This window comes from Patella vulgata, chromosome 5, assembly GCF_932274485.2.
Source record: "Patella vulgata chromosome 5, xgPatVulg1.2, whole genome shotgun sequence".
Classification (NCBI taxonomy): Eukaryota; Metazoa; Mollusca; class Gastropoda; family Patellidae; genus Patella; species Patella vulgata.
This window is the reverse complement of record NC_065883.2, coordinates 51,033,443-51,058,121: the sequence shown is the minus strand read 5'-3', so window position 1 is coordinate 51,058,121 and position 24,679 is coordinate 51,033,443. Positions and strand designations below refer to the sequence as shown.

Here is a 24,679-nt window from a genome sequence, read left to right as displayed (position 1 = left end):
ACCGTGGTGGGATTGAATATTTGTAGTCTGTAGGCTAAGAAATAACTACCCTTGCCTGTATAATAATTTTATTATGTTACTATGACACTGAGACGTCATAGACTATTGTTAATTGAATTTCATCAACCCTTCCTTGAAGTGTCAAATTTGACAATGAACCCCTCTCACGTGTATGGCGCTATTGCGTGTAGCATGTGCAGCTAAGTGGTTCTGTTGGGGCGACAAGTTCTTCATCTGTGAACATACTCTCAAAGCATGTCAAAGGTCCATGACTATTTATCATATCACAACATGCATAGGTATTTGTATTTCAATATCCCCTACTTTTTTTTGAAGAGTATATATGCAAATCATATAGTATTATTATTTATATATAACTTTATTAAGTTATCATCATTTGAAGCTGGCATTAAAATCTTATGCTATTGATTTCAAGCCCCCAGATGTTTTCTGTCTAAGTTCATAAATATAATAATAATTCTGAACCAGTTTCATGCAAACCAACTGAGGCTTTATTACAAAAGAATTCCTGATTTTTAAAAGATTTATGACCTCTCTGGATTTTTGTCCCTTTATATAAAAGATTGGAGTTTGATTAACATTGACAGTTAAATTGTAATTAAATGTATTTACCAGTGTACTGTTTCAATGTTTACTCACCTTTAATGAAACACCTTTACCAAATGTCACGTCACCAGACACAGTTAAATGATCTAATTCTAACATATCTGGAATACTCTGAAATCTTGACAAAAATTCTTTTACCTGCGTAAACAAATAAACATACAATTAATAGTTAGCAACCTTTTTCTAATTTACTCCATTACATGTACTTAGTTTTTATATTTTTCCATGTATAGAGATAATCATTTTCTTTGTAAGTTTTTCTTATTTCAGAAATATTATCTGACTTTATCCTGGTTTTCTGAGGTTTAGAAATCATGTTTGTTACAGTGTTCTCTGATTTTTAGTATTATGACCAAATATGAAATATTGGTGTGTGAAATGTAATTATACCTTGTTAAAATGAGTGCCTAGCTTTACTAAAGGTACGCTAGGAAAAGATCTTCTAGGACTCATCTCTAGAGCACCAGTTCTCATAGAATATAGATTACTCATAACTAGTAATAAATCAGATGTCTTCTTTACTGGTAAAAAACGACTTCTAGGTACAACTATACCCAAAGCTCCTTCAAAACTTTTAATAGCTGCACCAACAGCTGTCTCTAACTGTATTACATTTGCACCATTATCTAATGTCTAAAAAAAAAAGCAAATCACATTTTAATACTTTAATCCTGAAACTTCTGTTTTGCTGTATAGGAACTTCTGTTCTGTATAAGGAAAACGTTCATTCTTCTATTGAATTTCATGCATCCCTCTTTAGCCAGAAAATGTTATTTTAAGCATTTTTACATATAGCAGTAATGATACACTCAATCAGTTAAACAACACATATATTTATGGAGTATTTGACATATTCTGACTACAGTAAACTCTACAGGGATTCTCGATTCGAAGTTTCGGTATTGAATTCTCTCAATCCTAAAAATAGTGACAATCAAGTGAAAAGGCGGATGTTGGGGTAAAACCAGTGCGCTGACTGCATAAGAAAATATCTCAACCAACCATGACAGCTGAAACATATATTAGTTGTGTTTAATTAAGTCAAATAATCTGATCCTTAATGTAAATCCGTCGGCTTTTTGGGTAGAAATCGTGGATGACGAAAAAACAATGTTGACATTTTTTCTGCGTAGGTCTTCATAGTATGGGACGCCATTATTTGAAAGGTAGCCATTTTGCGATATTATTCTAACTTATATTTTGTTTTCAACTTATTTATAATGTTATCGACATATCAACTGTGATTTGGCACTGTATTGGTATTGACAGGGGTCATAGCTATATTTCAGATTTTTTTTCATTACTTCATGAAGATATTTCCAAGATGGCGACCATTTTTGGCGATAAAATCGGACGATGTGCTGACTTTCATAAAGTAGTAGTGTTTTGTATCCATATATGTGACCGTCCGCATCTAAATGAGTCGGAATGCGGGAGAATCAATAATGAGATAAAGACAAAATAAGTGAAAATATTGATTTTGAACGAAATTGAGATTTTCACAAAAATGAGTCTATAAATATACTATCTAACGACACAGAAGATCAAAATAGCAATAAAACATTTTAAAACACATGTATTTGAACGTTTTGTAAGAGTACCGTATTCTTAAATCTGTCCTATTTCTTAAAATTCTCGGCGAAATTAGTTATTTTTCTTCGCTCGCAGTGGGACGATCGGTCATTCCTCCTGCATAATAATTGTCATCGTTGTAAAGCGGAGCATCTCTAGTTTATAAATATGATCAAAATATTGTCGATGAATTGATTTTGAACGGATACAATCGAGTTTTAAAACACTCCAAAAATATAAATAAACTCCGCCTGTTGCCATGCTGTCAACACAACTCCTTTGCTGATTGGCCCAGACACCGCGTGCAAAACATTATCGATAAATATTTGGTTTTGGCAATGTTTTTGGGCACCTACATACGATTCACTCTGATAAGTGGCAGAAAAAAAATATTAATTCTGATCGTATAGATTGGCGTTGAGTGTTAATCGAAACCAGGTGGCTGATGAAGTAAATTAATCGACAAGCGGGTGTGTGTCATTGAGTAATACTATTACTAATCAACTGTCACGGGTCAATGATAAAGTCATCGACAACTCATTATTTACTCTGAATAATTAATCCAAGTGATGATTGTTTGATATCTCATATCATCTTTAAAAAATAATCTATAGGCCTTAAATAGAAATAAACAAAATGGCCAATAATGTTCTTTTCGAAGAGAATTTTATTGATAGCTGAATTCCGTTTACCGTCGCTTCTTCATACGGTATGCAAAGTAAGGAATGCATTTGGGATATTATTGTTTAAAATTATCTTATCACAATGGGTCGAAAAAATGAGAACGACCAACGAGCCGAAATGTGACGATTTTCGAGTCTGCCATTGAGTATCCTCTGAATAATGTTGATATTTACATCAAAGCCAAAATGCACGAAAGTGAACGTAAGCATTGACTATGAAATTGACATTCCTATAGGGACTCATATTTTGATAACGTCACGGTACCTGAAAATAATAATTGACCTATCGTACACGCAAAATCTTATTTTAATTCACATGTTAAATGAACACACGTACAGCTGTTGCGGCTTCTTTGATGATTATCCAATCAACAATCTTAATCTCCTGACCTGGCACTAAGGTTCTAATTAATTGATGAGATTAAGATTAAGTTAATCTCACTAAAGTTATATTATACACAACAGACCACTAATGTATAGATTGTTCTTCAGTATAACACTATCATGTGAATATTATGCCGTATGTGTTGTGGATGTTTCGTTACGAAAGGAGTGCATTTATTACGATTTTCGTCTTGTCAGCACCCTTGAAATCCTAAATAAAAAACATATAAAACGACAAAATATAGCGAATAAATTGTGGAAATAGTCAGATCAAATTTTTACAACGATTTTCGTCTTCAGCACCCCTGAAAACCCATGGAAAGATATATTCAACGACAAAACAGCAGATAAATGGCCTGGTTGCTATGGGATTTTGTTTTTGAACATACCAAATCTTTGACTTGCTTTTTCTCAAAACTTACTTTTGTGAGTTGGGTAGCTTCTAATGGACACAGCTCAGTCAAATTTTGCCCAATTCAGACAAACTATACATCAAATTGAAGGTAATGAGTTGGAGAATGTGATAATAACAATAACTCAATTTTCAAAATTTCCTCATTGTGACTCAGTATGCTGTGGGGGGTCACATATATGTTTTCAGGGTCGCAGATTCCATTCCTGACATTTACAACCTTCTACAATGTTCACATACTTGGCATATTTCAAAGATGGCTGCTAATTTTTGCCGGGATATGGGATGCTGTGAAGATTTTGACTAAGTATTAGTTGTGATATAGTTGTTTTTCCAACGCAACAGCATTCATCTGAAGGACTTCTTCCACATGCAGCTTGGGGTCAATTGATAATATAATCTCTGCCACAAAGGTTTCTTATAGTAAGTATTACTACAGTAGAACTTGCACGGCCGTGCACTTGCTTCAACGAGCACCAAAAAATCCCCCAAGCGATTTTTAAGTAATTTAACCCCTACTAAACACACACCTGTTCAACGCATAAAACGGGCATCTATATTAGCCCCAGATCATGCTATTTCATCCATTAAGCGAGCACATCATAGTGAATCTCGGAGAATCACAGAGAATCACGTTCTCGCTTGAGCGAACGAGACTGAACTGTCACTAATCTTGACACGATTTACTCGCTTAGCTTGAACTTACTTTCACTAATTAACAAGCTTACTCACACCCCAAGCTGATAATTTTAACCAGTAATCAATATTCTATTCATATCCAAGCCAATGGTGATATATAAGAAAGAGTCTGAATTGATAAGACATTGTTTATCAATATGTCTAATATTACTACGCCTCGTAAAGTGATAGTGATAACAATATTGTTGTTCAATTCGAAAAAACTATGTTAAGCTCTGCGGAGTATTCCGCTGAGACATTATTGTCTTATGCAAAAGACAGCGACAATATAGAACTTTTAGACGCTATGATTAAAGTAAAAGAAATATCCAGTATTACTAAACAAACATGTATACGCAACTACTTTGAATTCACAACTAAATAAAAAGTACATGTATTGTTATTGTTATACTACATGAATAAACAAATATATGCAATCTATATCTTTATTTTTTGTGGTAGGGGTTGGGGCAATATTGGATACCTCTAGTCAAAGAGCACCTCCTTTAAGCAAGCATTTTTAAATTTCCCTTGGGTGCTTGCTTAATATAAGTTCTACTGTATTTCATTTGCAGTCCTTGTTTTTATTTCTTTGTATACCGCTTTATACATTTCTGTTCTACTTTTTAATTTACTAATTACCCTTTCAAAAGTTGTAAGTCTTACATTTTTAACCATCGTTAATTTTGTATCTATAACTGACATACAATATAGCAGAATTGGATTCAGAAACCATCAAATAATGGTCTCCCATACTATGAAGACCTACTCAGAAAAAATGTCAACATTGGTTTTTTGTCATTAAATATCAAAACCTTCAAACTTAAGTTTATCCCACGATTTCTACCCGAAAAGACGACAGATGGGAATTATGTAACAAACTGAATCAGACTAAGATTCTACTTCACTCAATTGCAATTCTATCAATTCGGGATGTTTCAGACTGACAACCGGACATTCCCTACATGTAATAGTATAGTCTCAATCTCTCCAGTATAAAATAAATCTGCTTCGACTGCAACAAATATTGGTATGGGCAGAATAGTGTCAGTTGTATATAATTTGTTCAAACCAGCAGTATGCTACATGCAGAAGAAAAGTGTATGTACCTTTGGATTAACAATAATTTCCATGTGTAACGTCTTCTCTTCAACATTACGTTTTATAGCTTCTAAACTTATCCATAAATTGTTAGTGTTAAAGATTCTGAAGAATAAAATCAAAATAATATATTTTCAACGACAAATAAAACAAATCTTTCCTAGTAAAATAAAACTGTTAAAACACTAGATTTTAATATATTTTCACATCTCTTTCAGTTTGGTTGTCAAAAGTTTATTTTGCCAACAAAAGAAATTACAGTAAGGTCTCAGATCGTCACCTTTAAATCAAATCCAAATCATACTTAATTTCTATAATTCATATATTATTTAAATACTTACTTAAATTTACTAACACTTTTAAATTCGTCCACCTGAAAAACACAGCTAATAAATTTGACAGTTTGACTTCTTGTTGACAATTAAAGTATAATTTTTTTTCTAAAACTGGACATGTGCAATATATACATTAATATGTTTAAACCTGATTATACAGTAGACTCAACATATAACGGACACGCATACAACGGACAATCGCTTATAATGGACACAACAGTTTGGTCCCGATTTTTGTAATAGAAAGTCTTTTACAGCGGACACTGTATAACGGTCAATCGTTTATAATGGAAGATTTTCATCAGTCCCTAATCAACAAATCAATGTAAAAGTCCATTTTTATAACGGATTCTCGAATAAGAAGAACAAAATGATGATATTAGTGATTTTATTATCGGTTACCGGAATACTTTTCCCAGAAAATATCCAGACATAAAGGAGTACATTGCCATAGACGAAGATGATGAGACGCACCAGATTCTGACTGACGCAGAGATTGTACAATAAATTCGCGAAGAACAGGGTGGTCAAGATGCTGACGATAGCCGAAACTGAAATTGAATTTGAACCGACCCTGCCTCCTACTGTAAAGGATGCTCTCAAAGACAGACAGGACGACCTACTGGACGTGGCAGCCAAGTTCGATAATGCTCTTCTTCGTGTTTCTGGCGGATTCAAGCAGACCTGCATTACAGACTTTTTCAAATAAGCTTGTTTATTTTGAACATCCATAATATGTGAATACATAAATGACTTTTAGGTAAATACATGTATGTTCTATAGATTCTGCATATGATAAACGTTGTTATTTCATGGGATGGTGTTACCTTCTGGTCGCTAATTCAGGGTCGATAGCAGATTTTTTGTATAACGGACACCGTTTATAACAGACGATTTCTTCCAGTCCCGAGGTGTCCATTTTATACGAAGTCTACTGTAAATTGTAATTATACTGGATTGCATAATAATATATAGGGAACTTGCTATAATGTGGCTGAACACCATCATCATAGTGAAGCCCAAGAATATATATTAATATATCCATCTATACACTTATAATATGTTAATGTGTAATCTTAATTTCATTGGTGCATTGCTGCCTTTATAAAATCTGATTAATGATAGCCTCATAGCTACATGCAATGATAAGTGTTGTGAGTGAAGCAAGTTATGCTTACCTTACCTGATACCACTCATCACTGGACTTCTCCATGAGAGAGGTCACATCCCCGGTGAGTTGCGGGCAGGGTATAAAAAAAAAAAGTACCCGAGTATTGAACATTATCTTGAGAAAGTACACCCATTAGACATCAAAAATATAAAAAAATGAAAATTGCCTATAGATTTATAGAGGGCTTTTTCCATGGTGAGCCAATAACTCTTTTTTAAAATTTTTACAAGGCAAGCACATGAAACATGCTCGATATTTTTGTCGCAATCGGGAGACATTAGGTGTTCAGAGTAAAACATGTTAAATGATCATTTTTTTTTCAACTGTAGTTATATTAAGTCATTTATACAATCATTTCTTTCTATAATTCTGATGACATTCGCAAAGATAAGTTGCCAGGCAACAAAACATACGCCCACAACAGCTAAGTCGTCCGGGCAGTCAACTAGTGTTGTCGCATTTTTTCTTTTGTCAGTAATGTGAACATTTACAACACATGAAATCTGATTACGAGTAATAACTCATGAAGTAATTATCAAAAAAACATTAGAATTTGTTTTGATTGTTTGTCTCATGACCTTAGACAATTTATATTAACTTTAGCCTCTTAGAGCATCCACAAGTGATCAAGGGCCTTAACTCTGGCAGTAATTATCGGAAATCGTTGAAAATGAATAGGATTGTTTCTCTCATGCCCTTAAATACTGTGTATAAGTTTAAAGTCAATCTGATATTAACTTAAGCCTCAAGAGCTTCTATAATATTTTTCAGAGATCAAGGGCCATAACTCTGTAACTATCAGCTTCGACAAGATTTTTCGAAGAAGTCAAGGGCTATAACTCCAGAAGTAATTATCGGAAACAGTTGAAAATCAAAAGGATTCTTTGTCTTATGACTCTAAACAGTCCACATAAATTTAAAGTCAATCGGTTATTAAAGGACAATATTGGTGCCAGTCATTATCACATATGTGATAGAGCTGGTTAAAAACATTCCAAATATAATTTTAACACAGAGATCATTGCTACGATAGCTGAGTAATACAGGTTTCCTGAATCAGAAGTGACGAACGCCAAAGGAAAACATGAGTAATCCCTCTATATAACTGACTGATGTGACGAGTGATAACAGATACACGGACGAATTTCTGCTCACTAATAATGTACCAAATTCCATGTACCAAATTCCACAGTTGCTGTAGTTGGGGTATAAGGAATAAGTATACTAAGTTCCAAGATAATCCATTCAGAATTGTGGCCTGAAGATGCCAAACACAAAAAAAATGGACGTGGCTCTGCCCCTGGGATCGGGACATGCATCAAAATCAATAGCTGCTGCCATTAGGCTATAAGGAATACATATGTTAAGTCTAAAGATGATCCATTAAGAAATGCGGCCAGTATACGATAAACACAAAAATTGTGCTATAAGGAATAAATATGCCAAGTTTAAAGATGCTCCATTCAGAATTGTGGCTAGTATACGATAAGCACAACCAGTGGCTGCCAGGCAGGATACGCCAACATTTTGCAAGAGATGGATAGAGAACAAGCTGAACAAAAAGCTTTTTTATCGTAAAACCAAGGGCCATAATTCAGGAAGTTACGATCCAATATACACGAATATCGACAGAATCCATGATCTTTGGGTTATTAAGATATATTTCAAGTTTCATCAAAATCAGATTAATATTGTGACTTCTAGAGGATCCACAACCTTGATATACCATAAATTTACACTACTTAACAGTCATTAGGGTGTAACAGTGAAATATTCAAACGTTTTTTTTTTTCAATCGGACAAAAATTTATTACCTCTAGAGGAACCACAAGCTAAAAATGCGAATTTTCGTACAATCAGGGACCATAATTCAGGAAGTTACCATCCGATAAGCGCAAATATCGAAAGTAACCAAGAACTTTGGGTTATAAACATATTTCAAGTTATGGTCTGATACATACCAATATCGAAAGGAACCAAGGTCTTTGGAAGGTAGATCTATATTTCAAGTTTTGTCAAAATCAGATAAGTATTGTGACCTGTAGAGTGTCCACAAACAAATTGTGGACGGACAGACAGACAGACAGACAGACATCCAGACGGACAGGGGCGACGACAATATACGTCCACATGAAAATGTGGACATAAAAAAATAGGGTGTGGTTTTGCCACTAGAGGAGTCGGGACATGCACCAAAATCAATAGTTGCTGTCTTTAGGCTATAGAATACATGTATCAAGTTCCAAGACGATCCATTAAAAATTGTGGCCTGTAGGCAATACACACACACACAGACACATAAAGCCAAAATGGGTGTGGCTCAGCGCCTGGGGGTCGGGCAATCACCACAAATAATAGGATCATCCTTAGGGTATTAGGAATAGGTATGCAAAGTTTCAAAAGGATCTGTAAATAATTGCGACACAAAGACACACAGATAACTTTGGCGTGGCTTGGTCCCAGGGGGTCATGCATGCACCAAAAACATTAGGGGTGATCCTTAGGGTATTAGGAATAAGTATCCAGAGTTTCAAGATAATCCGGTAAGGATTTTTCGACATGGTTTCATCTTGTCAGTGGTGCAGGACAGACAACTTGACAAGGACAGCTATCTGGTCTGTCCATGGGACGAAAAAACCAAGGTCCCGTGTATACATTGGCATGCACTAAAAGATCAGTTGGAATTCAACATGAGAGTAGGCCATAGTGCCGCTGTCCTGCAAAATTTCTCTCATAGTCATAGCACACTGTATGGCATATGCCCGTCTTCAAAAACCCAGTCGGAGCATAACAGTAGGACGTTAAAGGCAATTTCATTTCATTCATTCCGATTGTAACAAAAATATCGAGCATGTTTCATGTGCTAGCCTTGTAAAAATTTTAAAAAAGAGTTATTGGCTCACCATGGAAAAAGTCCTCTATAGGCGATTTTCATTTTTTTATATTTTTGATGCCTAATGGGTGTACTTTCACTAGATAATGTTCAATACCCGTGTACTTTTTTTATATCCTGCCGGAAACTCACCGGGTATGTGAAATGGCATGTGGTTGGTTATTAAATTCATAATAACATCCAGTTTATACTGATACTTTGTCAATGTGTTTTTCATGTCAATATAAAGTTGTATTGTCTGTGTTACTGTGTTATTGGGCAGTTGGTACATCACTGTGTTTTATTATGTGAGTGCATCAAATCAAATCTTGGTAGTTATGTTAAACAGAAACTGTTGTCATTAGTGAAAAATTAGTAAAAACTTACATGTTCCTTTGGTACTTGTGCTATTTCCAATAATCTGAGTTTACCATCAACTTCTACTAATGTACCACCCTATAACAAATATACATTAATTTAATAATTTATCACAGAATAAATAAAAGTCGTCCAATGTGCTTCAAATGATAAATGAGTGGATATTAAACACCATTTTCTCACACTCTCTATAAAATAAACTTCTGCACTAACAAAAGAATATACTGATCATGTAAAGAAAAAAGATGACAAAACTGAAGAAAGAAGGAAAAAATCTATAATTTCATACCTTAACATCAGCTCTCGTCTTGTCTGTAACCTCCATTACAAATTCTGGTGCAGTACCATTTTCAGTAGTTAATAAAAAGTTTAATATATCTAAATACTGTTAAGGTTTTTGTATTATTTAACTTTAAAGATAAATTGTCCTGAATGTATTTATCGGGTGGTTATCTCCAATAAAACTATTGCAAATTTGGTATATGTGGAAAGTATAGTCACCCAATCTTGCAAACACTGGGCAAAAATGTCAGTGTATCACTAACTGGCAACCCGACTGCTGTCTGCCAGCTTATTGTGTGCTAGCTTGACTGAGGGAACGATTGTTATTTCTTGATCAAATGGTTAGGTCGTGTTGGGAACACTGAGGCATGTCAACGTACAAATGACTCTGCAATTAAACGACAGAAAAAGAAGCTGACAGAAAATAATTACCGTATTTTTCGGTGTATTAGGCGTATGCGTAGATAAGGCTCAGGGCGTGTTTGGCAGAGGTGTTTCAGGAAAAAATAAAAGTGCATGGTTTAGGCACACCCTTCTCCAGCACCTTGTGAAACGCATGCTATACCATACGTGACTCAAATTCACCTGCGATCTTCAGTAACTGGACCAAACTGTATTGTTTACAGTTATAATAATTGCCAACATTTAGCCATATCAAGTTTTATATATATATTTCTTTATGCAATAAAAAACTCTATATACATTTTTTGAATTGCATAAGACTTTATATTAATTATAACTTTCAATTGCATTGTTCAAAACTTAAATGGTAATTCTGGCGCTCATAGTCAAATTGTAGTTAAAGTCCCACCCACAACAAACATCGCCGTCCATTACATCCTGTTAAATTCACGATCAAATGTCTGTGATAAATGAATAGGTATTGATGATAAACAAATGAAATAATAATTATGACTACCGGTAAAAAAGAAACAATAATTCTAGTTTACTTTATACTATCCAAACAACTGACAACGATGGCATCCATTGCCCCACCCACTACACGCAGCATGACAATACCTAGATTGTTGCCATTTAGATCTATCAGTAACATAATACAATAGCATTTTTAATACCAATCAAAGAAACAATGATTTTGTGAACTACAAACAACTTCATAAAGCATAAAGTGACAACTCATCCGTAGATATTTAACGATACCGGTAAATTATAACAATGGATCAATCAGTGAATCTATACTGCATGAAAACTAGCGATAACTTGAAATGGCTAAATGTAAAATTTACAGCAATTTATAGAAAATACCAACGAAATTATTTATTCAGAATGGCTATGAGACGAACCGCTAAAGAGTACGGCAACAGTGTCACGGGTTGTTAATTTAATTTGGGTGAGTCGAACGTAAGGCGGCTATGAGTCGGGAACTTAAGTCACATAAACCAAATAAAGAAGTGAATAGATGGAGCGATGCACGTTATCCACAAATTGAGAAAGAATTGGTTGACTATGTCAATGATATATGTCGAGTAGATTTTCTGTTTTGCCGACAGGTTAGACTGCAGGACTTCAATATAACACATGTATGTCAGTTTATAACTGTAATTCCACCCTTAATACCGATGACTTACATTGAGCCAATAAAAATGTTTGTATGAATGCATGCCCCGCCTTATTCATCAACGTGACTGATAACACCACTGACCTTAACGGGGATGTGTTAGAACTGCCTGTAATGGCCATGAGTATACGGAATAGCAGAAATATATGTTGTAGAAATAGCAAGAAATATTAACGATATGTGTGCTATCTTTTTTAAACACCGTTAAAGTTGAACGGCTATCGGCCGTTGGTGTTTGCATTGCTGGTTATGACAAACGGTATACCGTACATGGAATAGCAGAAAATGTCGACATCTTTTTTATGCACGAAATAACAGAAATACGGGTGATAATTATTGACATTTCTTAAACGTATCTATAAGGTTATTCACAAATATGGATGCATTTTAAACATATCTAAAACATTATTGACAAATATAAATGGACACAAAAGAACAGTATTGTATTTAATTTGAGTGATAATATATCATAAGCTTTTAAGGAAGTGTCACCCGGTCGACATGTGTTGATTCTAGGGCAGTTATTTCTTAAACTTCTGGCTTCAGTGACAACACGGGAAAAGCCTGAATTTGCTTAACGTTATGTATTAGGCGCACCTATTCTAGAAAAAAAAATATTTGGTAAAAAAATGGTTCTAATACACCGAAAAATACAGTAAGAATTTACTTAGGCCTCAATATGTATGGTAAATGGACAGTAAGTAATGTAAAATACATTCTAAAAAATGGACAATCCCACAATGAAGTTATGTGACAAACATGGCTTCTAACAACAGTTTATTTATAGCTTGAGGTATCTCCCCATGAGTACAAAGTTTTGAGAGGAACTTGAAGCAAAGTTTTGATAGATTGATTAGTTTGATTTTTAGTCTAAATATACCATCAAACGTACGCGGGAAAGTATCTTTAAGATTTCAGGTATTATTTGCCAGTTATCACACCATACATAAAGTTATATATTATTATTAAATCAACTAATGCACTAAACTGAAACAATTTCTTAGCAAGTTAAAGTTATCATGGGCTATAAGTCTGTAAGGGAAATAGATAAGCTTCTGTGGCTGATTAATGCAAACAATCTGTACAAATCTAAACTTGGGCACCTCAAACATTTTTTACTTTGTTATACAAATCTGTACAACTCATCAAGGGCCACAACTAAACCAGCTTCTTTTCATTGCAGAAAAAAAACATGAATTTCAAGAGGATTGCACAAGTGTAGCCACAAGTTTTGTTAACATTAATGAACAGTTAAATCAGACTATAAAAAAGAATACTCAAGTCAACAGTAGCTCCCAAATTATCAATATTTGAGATAAAAACATATTTCTTGCCAGCTTTATAGAATAAATCTAACAAACCAGAGTTATAAAAACTCACATAAACATCTCCGTGACCAGGTGGGTACCATCTAAAATATAATAATAATAAGCTTATAGTAAGTTTTATGATATAATCTATGAAAACTAAGATGGACCTACAAAATAATATTATAATAATGGTATAGATCTGCTGCTCAAAATGTTGTTTGTCACTGGTGGAATTATCTTCACTAGCTAAGATGATGATGTATATAGAATATTACTTTGTCATTGGTCCAAACAAAATTAAGTTTTAGTTCTTCTGGGTTTTCTTAATAAACAGCCACTTGTGTACTGAGAAGAAGTTTTGTTTAAAATTTCAAAACTTAAAAATGGGGAACCAGAATCTTTAGAGAGAAGCAAACCAAAAGTTTCTTTTTTTAATTATATATTTTATACCCAAGAAAGAGGAGGCATAGGTTTAGTAGATATTGGTGTCCCGAATAACAAAAGTTCAATGAAGAAAACAGATCAACGCTAAATCACCTGGAAAACTAGAATACCTGATACCACTTCTCATCTGTGACTCGACTGGTAGGCTTAGCTCTGAGTTTATCTCGACATCCATTTGCTATGTCATAGCAAATTGAGATTCAAACCTTTACCATGCAGAACACCTGATACCACTGTTTATTTCAGAAGTTTACAATTTTGTGTGGTTTTGTTGTATACAGTGCATATAGACTATTATATAGCCCAACAGACAGGCTAATGGGGGAGACAATAATATGATTCCAAAGAGTCTGTTCCAAATTGGGAGTCACGGTAGCTTAGTGGGTAGGACGCTAGATCGCTAGCCTGGAGGTCGCATGTTCCAGCCCTGCATAATATTCCTGAAGCAATGGCCCGAGAAATCCCTCTCTGGCCATTTTTGGATTGGCTTCTGATACTTGAGCTTTTGAGGGTGTGTGTCTATTCTTCCTGTTCAATTAAATCTATCCCAAGTTTCGTTTAATCTGGGGTCTTCCCTAAAACTTTGGACAGTGATTTAAGGTATTAAAAACAGTGAAAGTATTGTTCATCTCCAAACAGTATTGTTTACATTGTATCCATGTTGATAGCCTAGTTTGTCACACAATTAGTTTTTCTGCCATATTCTGCTATGCACTGGTTAATTGGGCATAATAAAATAGTGAGTCATGACGTAACATTATGTAAATATATTTGATATTGTTATGCAGTTAGCTATTGGTTGTTAATCGGACTATTGACCAGTCATAATTTGGAACAGAAATTTGCTTCCTTTACAGCAGTGTTAAGTGGGATTAGCTCTAATCAAACAAAACACTGCGAGGAGTATGTCCCTGCATTGGCCGAGAAAGTTCATCAGGATTTTCCAACATGGTTTTGCCTGGTCAGTGATGCAGGATGGAGGGCCTGACAAGGACAGCTGTCTAGTTGTTCAGATGAGACAGAAAACTGAGGTCTCATGTACACATTGGCATGAACGTAAAAGATCCCTTGGCAGTTGGAATTCGGTGTAAGAGTAGGTCATAGTGCCGCTGCCCGGGCAAAATTTCCCTCATGGCACACTGTATGGTGTATGCCCGTTTTCATTAGCCCAGTCGGAGCAGAACAGTAGGACATTAAACCACATTTCATTTCATTAATCATTTCTAACTTACCCCGCTTCACTTTCAGGTCCGAAATTCGTACAAATGGGAAGTAAAGAGTCTCTATTTAATCTTGGATATCTGAAATAAATTGTGTAAGTCACTATGTATATATATTCAAATTTGTATATATCATGCCTACAAATATTGAACGTTAGATATACACATTTAGTACAACAAGCAGCATATGGTAGAATTTATGGTAATATTTCACTAAAATATCTGTTATTTTAATATAGAGACATACCTGCTTTGATTGAATGTGAATATGTTGACTTTGACTTGTCCATATTTTCTAAGGATTTTTTGTGTATCATCATCTGTATTGAAGGAATTCATTAATACTAATGGTACATCTGTTCCATATGTCTTGTTTAAATGCTGTAATAGAGCAAATAATATATTTAAAATACAATATTCCAAAATAAAAGACAAACATTAATTATACAAACTTTCAATTACCCATACACATTTTAAACAGTCTTAACAAAGAGCATATTTGGGGAAAATTGATTGATCCTATTCTAAAGTTCACAATGTTTTTGATTGACTTTATGACTTTATCATGTTCTGTCTTAGAACGTCAGCCAGCTACAGAAGAGTAACTTGTTTCTATATGTGAACATTGAGGTCAGGGTAGCATCTGACCTAAGTTTTAGAATTAATCATCTATGTACAGAAAGCTTTCTAGTCCTTTTTTTTTTTTTGTTAAATTGAAATAAAGAAAATGTTCTTTAGCTTTTTGCCACGCTGAGATTTTAAGAAAACAAATTCACATTTACAAATTATAATTGTATCTTTTACCATGAATCTTTTACCATGAACTCATCTTTAATTGCCAATTTCATTAAAATAATCATTTTCAATTCTCTATAATTTGACTATAAGCCACAATACGGTTATATTGGGTGTGTTCAAGTTAGATTGTCATTCAAAGTTTGAGACAGAACTGACAATCCATCACTAGGATATAAATAGTTTCCTGATAATTATCCAAGTCATGGGAACTTTTAATTTAATAACATTTATTTTCTTGTTCAAAGTTTTAAGTTCTCTTTCATTATTAGACACATGTACATATGTCAAAATCAATCCCCCAACCATTTTGATCACATATTTTAATGTGCATCCCTTTGACGCATTTATTAATGGAAGTAATAGTATGTATGAATTATACATCCTTTTGAATAACCCTTATAAGAAAGAATATAGTAAATAAGTTTAAGAAGTAAAAAATCTTTTAGTTCAGTTTTTGAGGATGTGATATTTTTATTGTACACATTTTTTTTTCTTCAAGGTTTGAGCATTCCCTTTACTGTGATAGGTGCAGTGTGTGTGTAAAGTCTAAGTACTATAAGTTTATTTGAATAGTACATGAAAGACACCTTGAGATAGGTCAAATGTTATCTTAATACGAAATGTAAACATGGATACAGTGGTATATTTTTTGCATTAAGGTATATAAACTATCAAGGTCACAAGTGGACAACTCAAGAGAATAAATCAAATAATCTCTACAATAGTTAAAACCACATGAATTTATCTTCAAAATTATTCAATACATATTTAAAGGGGCAATAAGTCATCATTAATCAGCTTTTATAAAACACATGAAGAAGCATATGAAATTTATATGTGCCATTTAATAAGAATCCTATTGAATTTCAGCGCTTTCTGTTTATTACGTCTAGAATTATGACTTCTTTCACTTTATTGAACCTTGTGAATGCTCCAACGCCGAAAGTTATCCAATCTTTGTGAAATTTATATGCATTATTTAAACAAGCCAACAATGAAGCTGATGTCCCCCGCCGAAATCACAAAATAAATAGATGACACATTAATTAATCGCACATTTATTTTTTTCAAAAGTATCGAGCAATCAAACTATACACTAAGTTTCATCACTCTCTGTCAGATAGAATCAAGATTATCATGTCCTAGAGCATCGACCAATGAAATTGATCAGCTCTGCTTAGCTTCAGCTCAAAATGTTAATCATTGAACTCAGTCAAGACATTCACCTAATGAACATCTACATCAAGTCTAAACATTCTACCCCAATTAAAAGCAGAGTTGTTATATTCCAAAGTCTTGACGATTAAAAATTGCTTATCGCTCATTAGCCTAAGCAGAAAATTCTCACCATCGAAATTAGTCAAGGTAATGATATAATGAATCTATATTCAAAGTTCCATCACTCTCACTTCATTATAACCAAAGTTATCGTGCCTCAAAGCATCAACCAATCAGATTGCTTATTTCTGCTTACCGTAAGCAGACAATCTTCATCATAGAACTCCACCAAGGCATTCACCTATTGAACGCCTACACCAAGTTTAAACATTCTACCTCAATTAGAAGGAGAGTTATTGTGTTCCAAAGTCTCGACCAATCAAATTGCTTATCACTCTGCTTACCCTCAGCAGAAAATATTCATAATCGAACATAGTCAAGGTATTGATGTAATAAAGCATACTCCAAGTGTCCTCACACTCACTTAATTAAAGTTATTGTGTCTCATGTAAATGTATATCAACCAATCAAATTGTTTATCTCTGCTTACCCAAAGCCGAAAATGCTCATCTTCGAACTCCATCAAGGCATTGACCTAATAAACACCTACACCAAGTTTGAACATTGTAGCTCAATTAGAAAGAGAGTTATTCAAGTTATTGTGTCCCAAAAAGTGTGACAGACGGACAGACAGACAGACAGACGGACAGAGGGACGAACCCATTTTAATAGTCCCCTGCTTTCTTTGAAAGGCGGGGGACAACAACATATATCAATTTTAATTTTAAGATAACTTTTGGCGTTAAATCGTTCACAAGAAATTGTGGACGACGGACCATGTGGGCGTATAAAAATAGAAAATCCACCCCACCCCCCTCAAAAAAAACCCAAAACAATATGAATATTTAATAAAAAGTTGAATATCCATATAAAGGCACACTATCTTACCTCAATTTGTTGTACTGTCATATCCAAAAAGGTTAATTCATTACGAACACTAATAGCACTTTTTGGTCCTGTACAACCCATACTGGTACCTAGACCACCATTTAATTTAACAACAACCAGCTGATCCAATAATTCTTTGGTTTTAGCTGTCTCTGGACTGGGTAAAGCACCATAGCGTTTAGTCTAGGGTAAAAAAAAAAAAAGGATTTCTGTAACACATACAGATTTCTTCAAAGATCAGAACTTCCCCCACAATCTTTTTTATTTTAAAGCCTAGCACACACTATGCGACAACTTAGTTTGGCGACAAATATCTCTGTCACATGCTTCGTCGTGTGACACCTCTAAATGCATTTTAGTCGTCATCGCGCTGAATACTTCAATTAATATTGTTTTGTAAATGATGATCAGATGGCGATGTATCCGTCTTAGTGCAACGTCGATCGAACTTAGTCAAGGTATTGATGTAATGAAACTACTGGTATACACCAAGTTTCATCACTCTCAATTAATTACCAGCGGCTGCCAAGCAGGATACGCCCACATTTTGCAAGAGATGGATAGAGAACAAGCTAAAAACAAACGCGATTTTTTGTACAATCAGGGGCAATAATCCAGAAAGTTATGGCTCAATATGCGCAAATATCGAAAGGAACCAAGATCTTTGGGTTATAATCATGCATTTCAAGTTTCATCAAAATCAGATCAAAATTGTGACCTCTAGAGTGTCCACAAGCTAAAAACGCGATTTTTCGTATAATCAGGGGCCTTAATCCATAAAGTTATGGTCCGATACATGCCAATATCAAAAGGAACCGAGACAAACAGGGGTGACGACAATATATGTCCACATGAAAATGTGGGCGTATAAAAAATTGTGACCTCTATAGGGTCCACAAGCTAAAAATGCGATTTTTCATATAATCAGGGGCCATAATCCATGAAGTTAAGGTCCGATACATGCCAATATCGAAAAGAACCGAGACCTTAGGGAGATAAACCTATATTTCAAGTTTCGTTGAAATCGGACAAAAATTGTGACCTGTAGAGTGTCCACAAACAATTGTGGACGGACGGACGGATGTCCGGATGGACAGGGGCGACGACAATATACGTTCACATGAAAATGTTGGCGTATAAAAAAGGGACCCATCAAAAGGTTTTAGAAAACATTATAAGTGGCACTTTTGTGTGGCTGATATAGTATATTCTTATTTTTCCTAATTTATTTTCCATAGATATAAAAGAAAATATTAAATGAAATTTAACATACATCAATTTTATTTGCATAAAATGTATTAAAAATTTGCGCCCACATAAAAATGTATGTCTGGATTTGACATTGATATACAACGTCAGTACATATGGTTCACTAGGTGGGTTTGTCTATATGACAATCATAATAATCTCAGTTTTATTTTAAAATAAATGATATGTATACTCACAGCATCATCTTGTAATAGTTTGATCTTTTCCCATACTACAGATGGACCTGTCTCTCTTAAAAAACGAGAAAATAATGCCTCAAAACTGTCAAATTCTTTTCTTATTTGCTGGAAATATAATAATAGTTGCAGTTTAACAAGGTTAATCCCTCAATTAAATTGTCAATAGTAACCACTGGCAAATATTATCAAAATGACTTGTAATATATGCACAATCAAGTTCATTTTGTAAAACCCAAAATAAAACCTAACTGACATAGTCCCAAAGTTCAGTTTACTACACAGGAAGTAAAATACAGTACTTTTCAAATTCTTTTGATTAGTTCCAATTAAAAGTTGCTATTTGATGTGGAAGGTAAACAAGCAATACAAATCTAGTGATTATGATTATCAATGGTCTCAAGGCAGTGATTCTCAACCAGTGTGCCGTGAAACTTTGAACGACACACAAAGAAAATGCAAAAAAACATGTGATTCCAATTAAGTATTCACTGGTGTCTACTGGTAAGTTCATAACTGTGTGTTTTTCTTTATTAAGTTTGAATCATTCTAGATGTGTATATGACTAGTATGTCTATGGTTGTATGGCGTCTATGACTTGCCATGTTTTTATTTTGCAAAATTCAAATATTTTTCATATATTATTTAGTCAGGTGTGCCGCTGTTTTTTCATGTGTTCCAAGGTGTGCCGTTGGCAAGAAAAGGTTGAGAACCACTGGTCTCAAGGTCTCAAAGACAAGGAAACATAAAGGTTGTCACATTGTGAATCTTATGTATATAAAAAACAAAATCTTTATACTCTGTAATATCACTGGCATATTCACAAGTAAATACACCATAAATAATAAGAAGAAATTGTTTATCATCCCCATAACCAAAACAGAGATTTAAAATGAAATGGTATAAACAATTAAATAATGCATCAATTCTTAATCAGTTTCATCATTCTCAACAAAGTTTTATATTTTGCAGAAAGAAAAGATAGGTTGCCAGGCAACGAAACATACGCCCACAGCAGCTAAATCGTCTGAGCGGTCGACAAGGGTTGTCACATATTTATTCCTTTGTAGGTAATTGGGGGCCTTTACAAGATAGTTCCATACAGATCAGATTATAATTTTTGGCGTTTAAGGGTTCACAAGGTTCTACAAACTGAAACAAGAGTCTCAACTCTGGAAGTAATCTACAGAAATTGTTGAAATCTGACAGGCTTTTTTGTTTTACTAATTTAAATAATGCATATAAATTTCATACAGTTTAGATGATCACTTTTGTCACAAGGTTCACAACCGCCATAACTCTAGAAATTATTGACGGAAATTGCTGAAATTCAATAGACCTCTGTTTCACAAATTTAAATAATGCATACAAATTTCATAAAGATTAGATGATCACTTTTGTCACAAGGTTCACAACCGCCATAACTCTAAAAAGTATTGACGAAAATTGCTGAAATTCAATAGACCTCTGTTTCACAAATTTAAATTTCATACATATTGGATGATAACTTTCATCAATCGAGCATTAACAAGGTTGAACAAAGTGGAACACGGGCCATAACTCTAGAAGAAATAAACGGAAATTGCTGAAATTCAATAGGATTCTTCTCTTTACTAATTTAAATGACGTATGCAAATTTCATACATCCCTAATCTAAATATTGCATATAAATTCACAAAGATCAGATGTTAACTTTTGGCATTAGAGCGTTCACAAGGTTCAACAAAGTGAAACAAGGGCCATAACTCTAGACGTAATAAATGGAAATTATTGAAATTTAATAGGCTTCTTCATCTCACTAATGCAAACAACAACTGAATGATAACTTTTGGCGTTAGAGCGTTCACAAGAAATTGTGGACGATGGACGGACGGACCGATGGACTGACAGGGGCGACGGCAATATACGTCCACATTTCTATGTGGGCGTATAAAAAACCCAACATTTTACAAGATAAAATATAAAAACCGAACAAGGAACACAGTAAATGCATATGGTGGCTATGTTTACAAAGTTTCTTAAAAGTTTTACAAAGAATCCTGTGACCTTCAGAAATGAAAATCATCCCCTTTTCATTACAAATATTTAGAAATTGTAGACTACAAACAGACTGACGCATAGGGTGACTGCAATATACCACATGTCTATGTGGGTATATACCAGCGGCTGCCAGGCAGAATACACCCACATTTTCGAGAGATGGATAGAGAACAAGCTAAAAAGAAAGTGATTTTTCCTACAATCAAGGGCCATAATTCAGGAAATAACAATTCGATATGCACAAATATCGAAAGGAACCGAAATCTTTGGGTTATAAACTTACATTTCAAGTTTCAACAAAATCGGATAAAAATTGTGACCTCTATAGGGTCCACAACCTTGATATACCATATTTTTAAGCTATTTGAGAACGAACGCCGGCCATTTTGTCTCTCAATTTTGGGCCGATTTTCACGAAATTCTAACTCAGTCATCCTTATGGTATAATGGTGATATAATTATACGTTTTTTTTAAATCAGATAAAAATTATGACCTCTATAGGGTCCACAAGCTAAAAACACGATTTTTCGTACAATCAGGGGCCATAATTCAGGAAGTTACAGATTCTTTTAGATTTGGTTTTATGCCAATAGTCTGGAAGTGATTCTGTATAGAACATGGTTCCTGCGTGATTGGAGAGAGGAGGGGCTAAATCAAAGTTAAAAGAATAGCTGGCTTACATTCTGTTGTCCAGGTTGTGCTGTCTGTAATAATTTCATTAATTCTTTATTCATGGCGCCTTGTGCATCTCTGCGTATTAAATCTTTGAATTCATCTTCACTTGGTGTTCTCCTGTGACCTTTCACAAAAGCCGTCTGAAAAAAATAAAAATGTTAAATTATTTCTAATCAAAAAGATTTTTTTTATGAAATTAATATGTAAATTTACTGTCAGTTAATGAGGAAACTGAGTGATTTTATCTCTACATTCAAAACAGTATCTCACCAAGCTGTCATTATGCATAAATAGATGGTTTTTAGCATATAAATAACTTGTTACATCCATAGTAAAAAGATTGACAATTAAAATAACGGGTGCAACAAAGGTGTGTTGTTAGCGCTAACACTGATATAATTAAACAACATGTATGGTAATATATATATATATATATATATATATATATATATATATATATAATGCCAACCTTTTCATTCATATAAAACCACATGCTATCTATGGTGACAAGTTTTATGTAAATTTACTCATTGCTTAGTTGTAACTACCAAAAATACTTGAAAGATAAAAACTGAGTTAAGGTAACATTTAATTTAATTGAGCTCTTAGTATAACAAATAGGACATAACATTGTTACAGGTACTCTCTTCTTATGTCATTAAATTTTTGTGCATTTTGTTTTGTTGCCACAAAATTCGGTATTATTACTACACCATAATTTATTCCAAGAAAAATATATTATAAAGTCAGGAATATTTTTCACAAACATTTTTATTGCATGAGAGTGAGGGTATATATTCACCAGCTATGTTCCTCAAGAATATAAAATTACAATAGGACTCAAATTAGGCAACTTTTCTATTTCAAAGTCAAAAATTTGGAAATTTGTTCTTGGGGTAGTTGGTAAATTATATGTAGCCCGCTCCCATGCAATAAAGATAGGTTGCCAAGCAACAAAACATATACCCACAGCAGCTAAATTGTAGGTAATTGGAGGCATTTACAAGACAATTTCATACAGATCAGATTATAATTTTTGTCGTTTGAGGGTTCACAAGGTTCTACAAACTGAAACAAGGGCCTTAACTCTGGAAGTAATTTACAGAAAATTCTGAAATTTGACAGGCTTTTTCGTTTTACTAATTTAAATAATGCATATAAATTGCATGATGACTTTTGTCATTCGAACATTCACAAGGTTCACAAAGTAAAACAAGGGCCATAACTCTAGAAATTGCTAAAATTCAATAGATTTAAATGATGCATATAAATTTCATACATATCTGATGATAACTTTCATTAATCGACCATTAACAACAACGTTGAACAAAGTGAATCAAGGGCCACACCTCTAGAAGTAATTATTGTAAATTGCTAAAATTTAATAGGCTTTGTAGTTTCACTAATCTAAATGATGCATATAAATTTCATACAGATCAGATGATAACTTTTGGTGTTAAAGTGTTCACAAGGTTGAACAAAGTGAAACAAGGGCCATAACTCTAGACATAGTAAACAGAAATTGCTGAAATTCAATAGGATTCTTTTTTTTTGCTAATTTAAATGACACATATAAATTTCATACAGATCAGCAGATAACTTTTGATGTTAGAGTGTTCACAAGGTGCAACAAAGAGAAACAAGGGCCATAACTCTAGAAGTAATTAAGGGCAATTGCTGAAATTCAATAGGCTTCTTCGTTTCATTAATTCAAATAATGCATATAAATTTCACAAAGATCGGATGATAAGTTTTGTCATTAAAGCGTTCACAAAGGCAACAACTCTAGATGTAATTATCGGAAATTATCGAAATTAAATAGGCTTCTTCATCTAACTAATGTAAACAACAAATATGAATTTTAAAACAATCAGTTGATAACTTTTGGTGTTAGAGTGTTCAAAAGAAATTGGGGACTACGGATGGACCGACGGACAGACGGGGGAGACTGCAAGTGCAATGTACGTCCACTTTTACATGTGAGAAACTTTCAATCAATAGAAACAGGTAACACAAACCAATTACAGACGGTTTGATGGGATCAATTTTGACTAAGTCAAAATGATGCATTTGATATTCAGATAAGTTGATAATTGATATACAATAATTAATAGAAATACAATATCAAAAAACCATCGTTTTATCCAATGTTTCGTCAGTAAAAATACTAACTTCTTAAGGGATGAAGAACTAAATACAAAATGACTGGAAGCCAGTTATGATATCATACGAAGTTATGACATCATAGGAATGATTTGTAGCAAAGATTGCTGGACCAAATCAACCCTAAGAAACTTTGAATCCTATCTTAAACAATCCGGATATCCCAAGAAAATTATACAAAAGCCATTTCCATGTGGGCGTATAAAAATGGATAATTGAGACTTTGTTTATTATTGTAACAGCGGTAGCAATGACAATCGAAACTACTCTGTTCTGCAAACAACGATAACTCCACTCAGAATGAAGTAATTTGACTGAAACTGAAGTTTTCAACATATTCCCT

General features: G+C 33.9%; 1 protein-coding gene across 4 annotated transcripts in view; it reads right to left on the bottom strand.

Moving 5' to 3' along the window:
- Positions 1-24,679, bottom strand: part of LOC126821166 (UTP--glucose-1-phosphate uridylyltransferase) — a 51,750-nt gene that overhangs the window by 3,048 nt on the left and 24,023 nt on the right. For 3 of the 4 annotated variants that reach the window (XM_050549548.1, XM_050549549.2, XM_050549547.2), the window contains exons 2-13: positions 22,179-22,313; positions 19,458-19,565; positions 18,013-18,195; positions 15,296-15,429; positions 15,061-15,129; positions 13,352-13,485; positions 10,503-10,591; positions 10,223-10,291; positions 5,799-5,830; positions 5,466-5,562; positions 1,018-1,260; positions 661-765 (exon numbers count right to left, since the gene is read on the bottom strand). In XM_050549548.1, the coding sequence (XP_050405505.1) occupies positions 661-765; positions 1,018-1,260; positions 5,466-5,562; positions 5,799-5,830; positions 10,223-10,291; positions 10,503-10,591; positions 13,352-13,485; positions 15,061-15,129; positions 15,296-15,429; positions 18,013-18,195; positions 19,458-19,565; positions 22,179-22,313 (1,398 nt within the window). Of the gene's footprint in view, positions 1-660; positions 766-1,017; positions 1,261-5,465; positions 5,563-5,798; positions 5,831-10,222; positions 10,292-10,502; positions 10,592-13,351; positions 13,486-15,060; positions 15,130-15,295; positions 15,430-18,012; positions 18,196-19,457; positions 19,566-22,178; positions 22,314-22,443; positions 22,543-24,679 lie in introns of those variants that run through there. The other variant, XM_050549546.2, reaches the window with a different exon arrangement.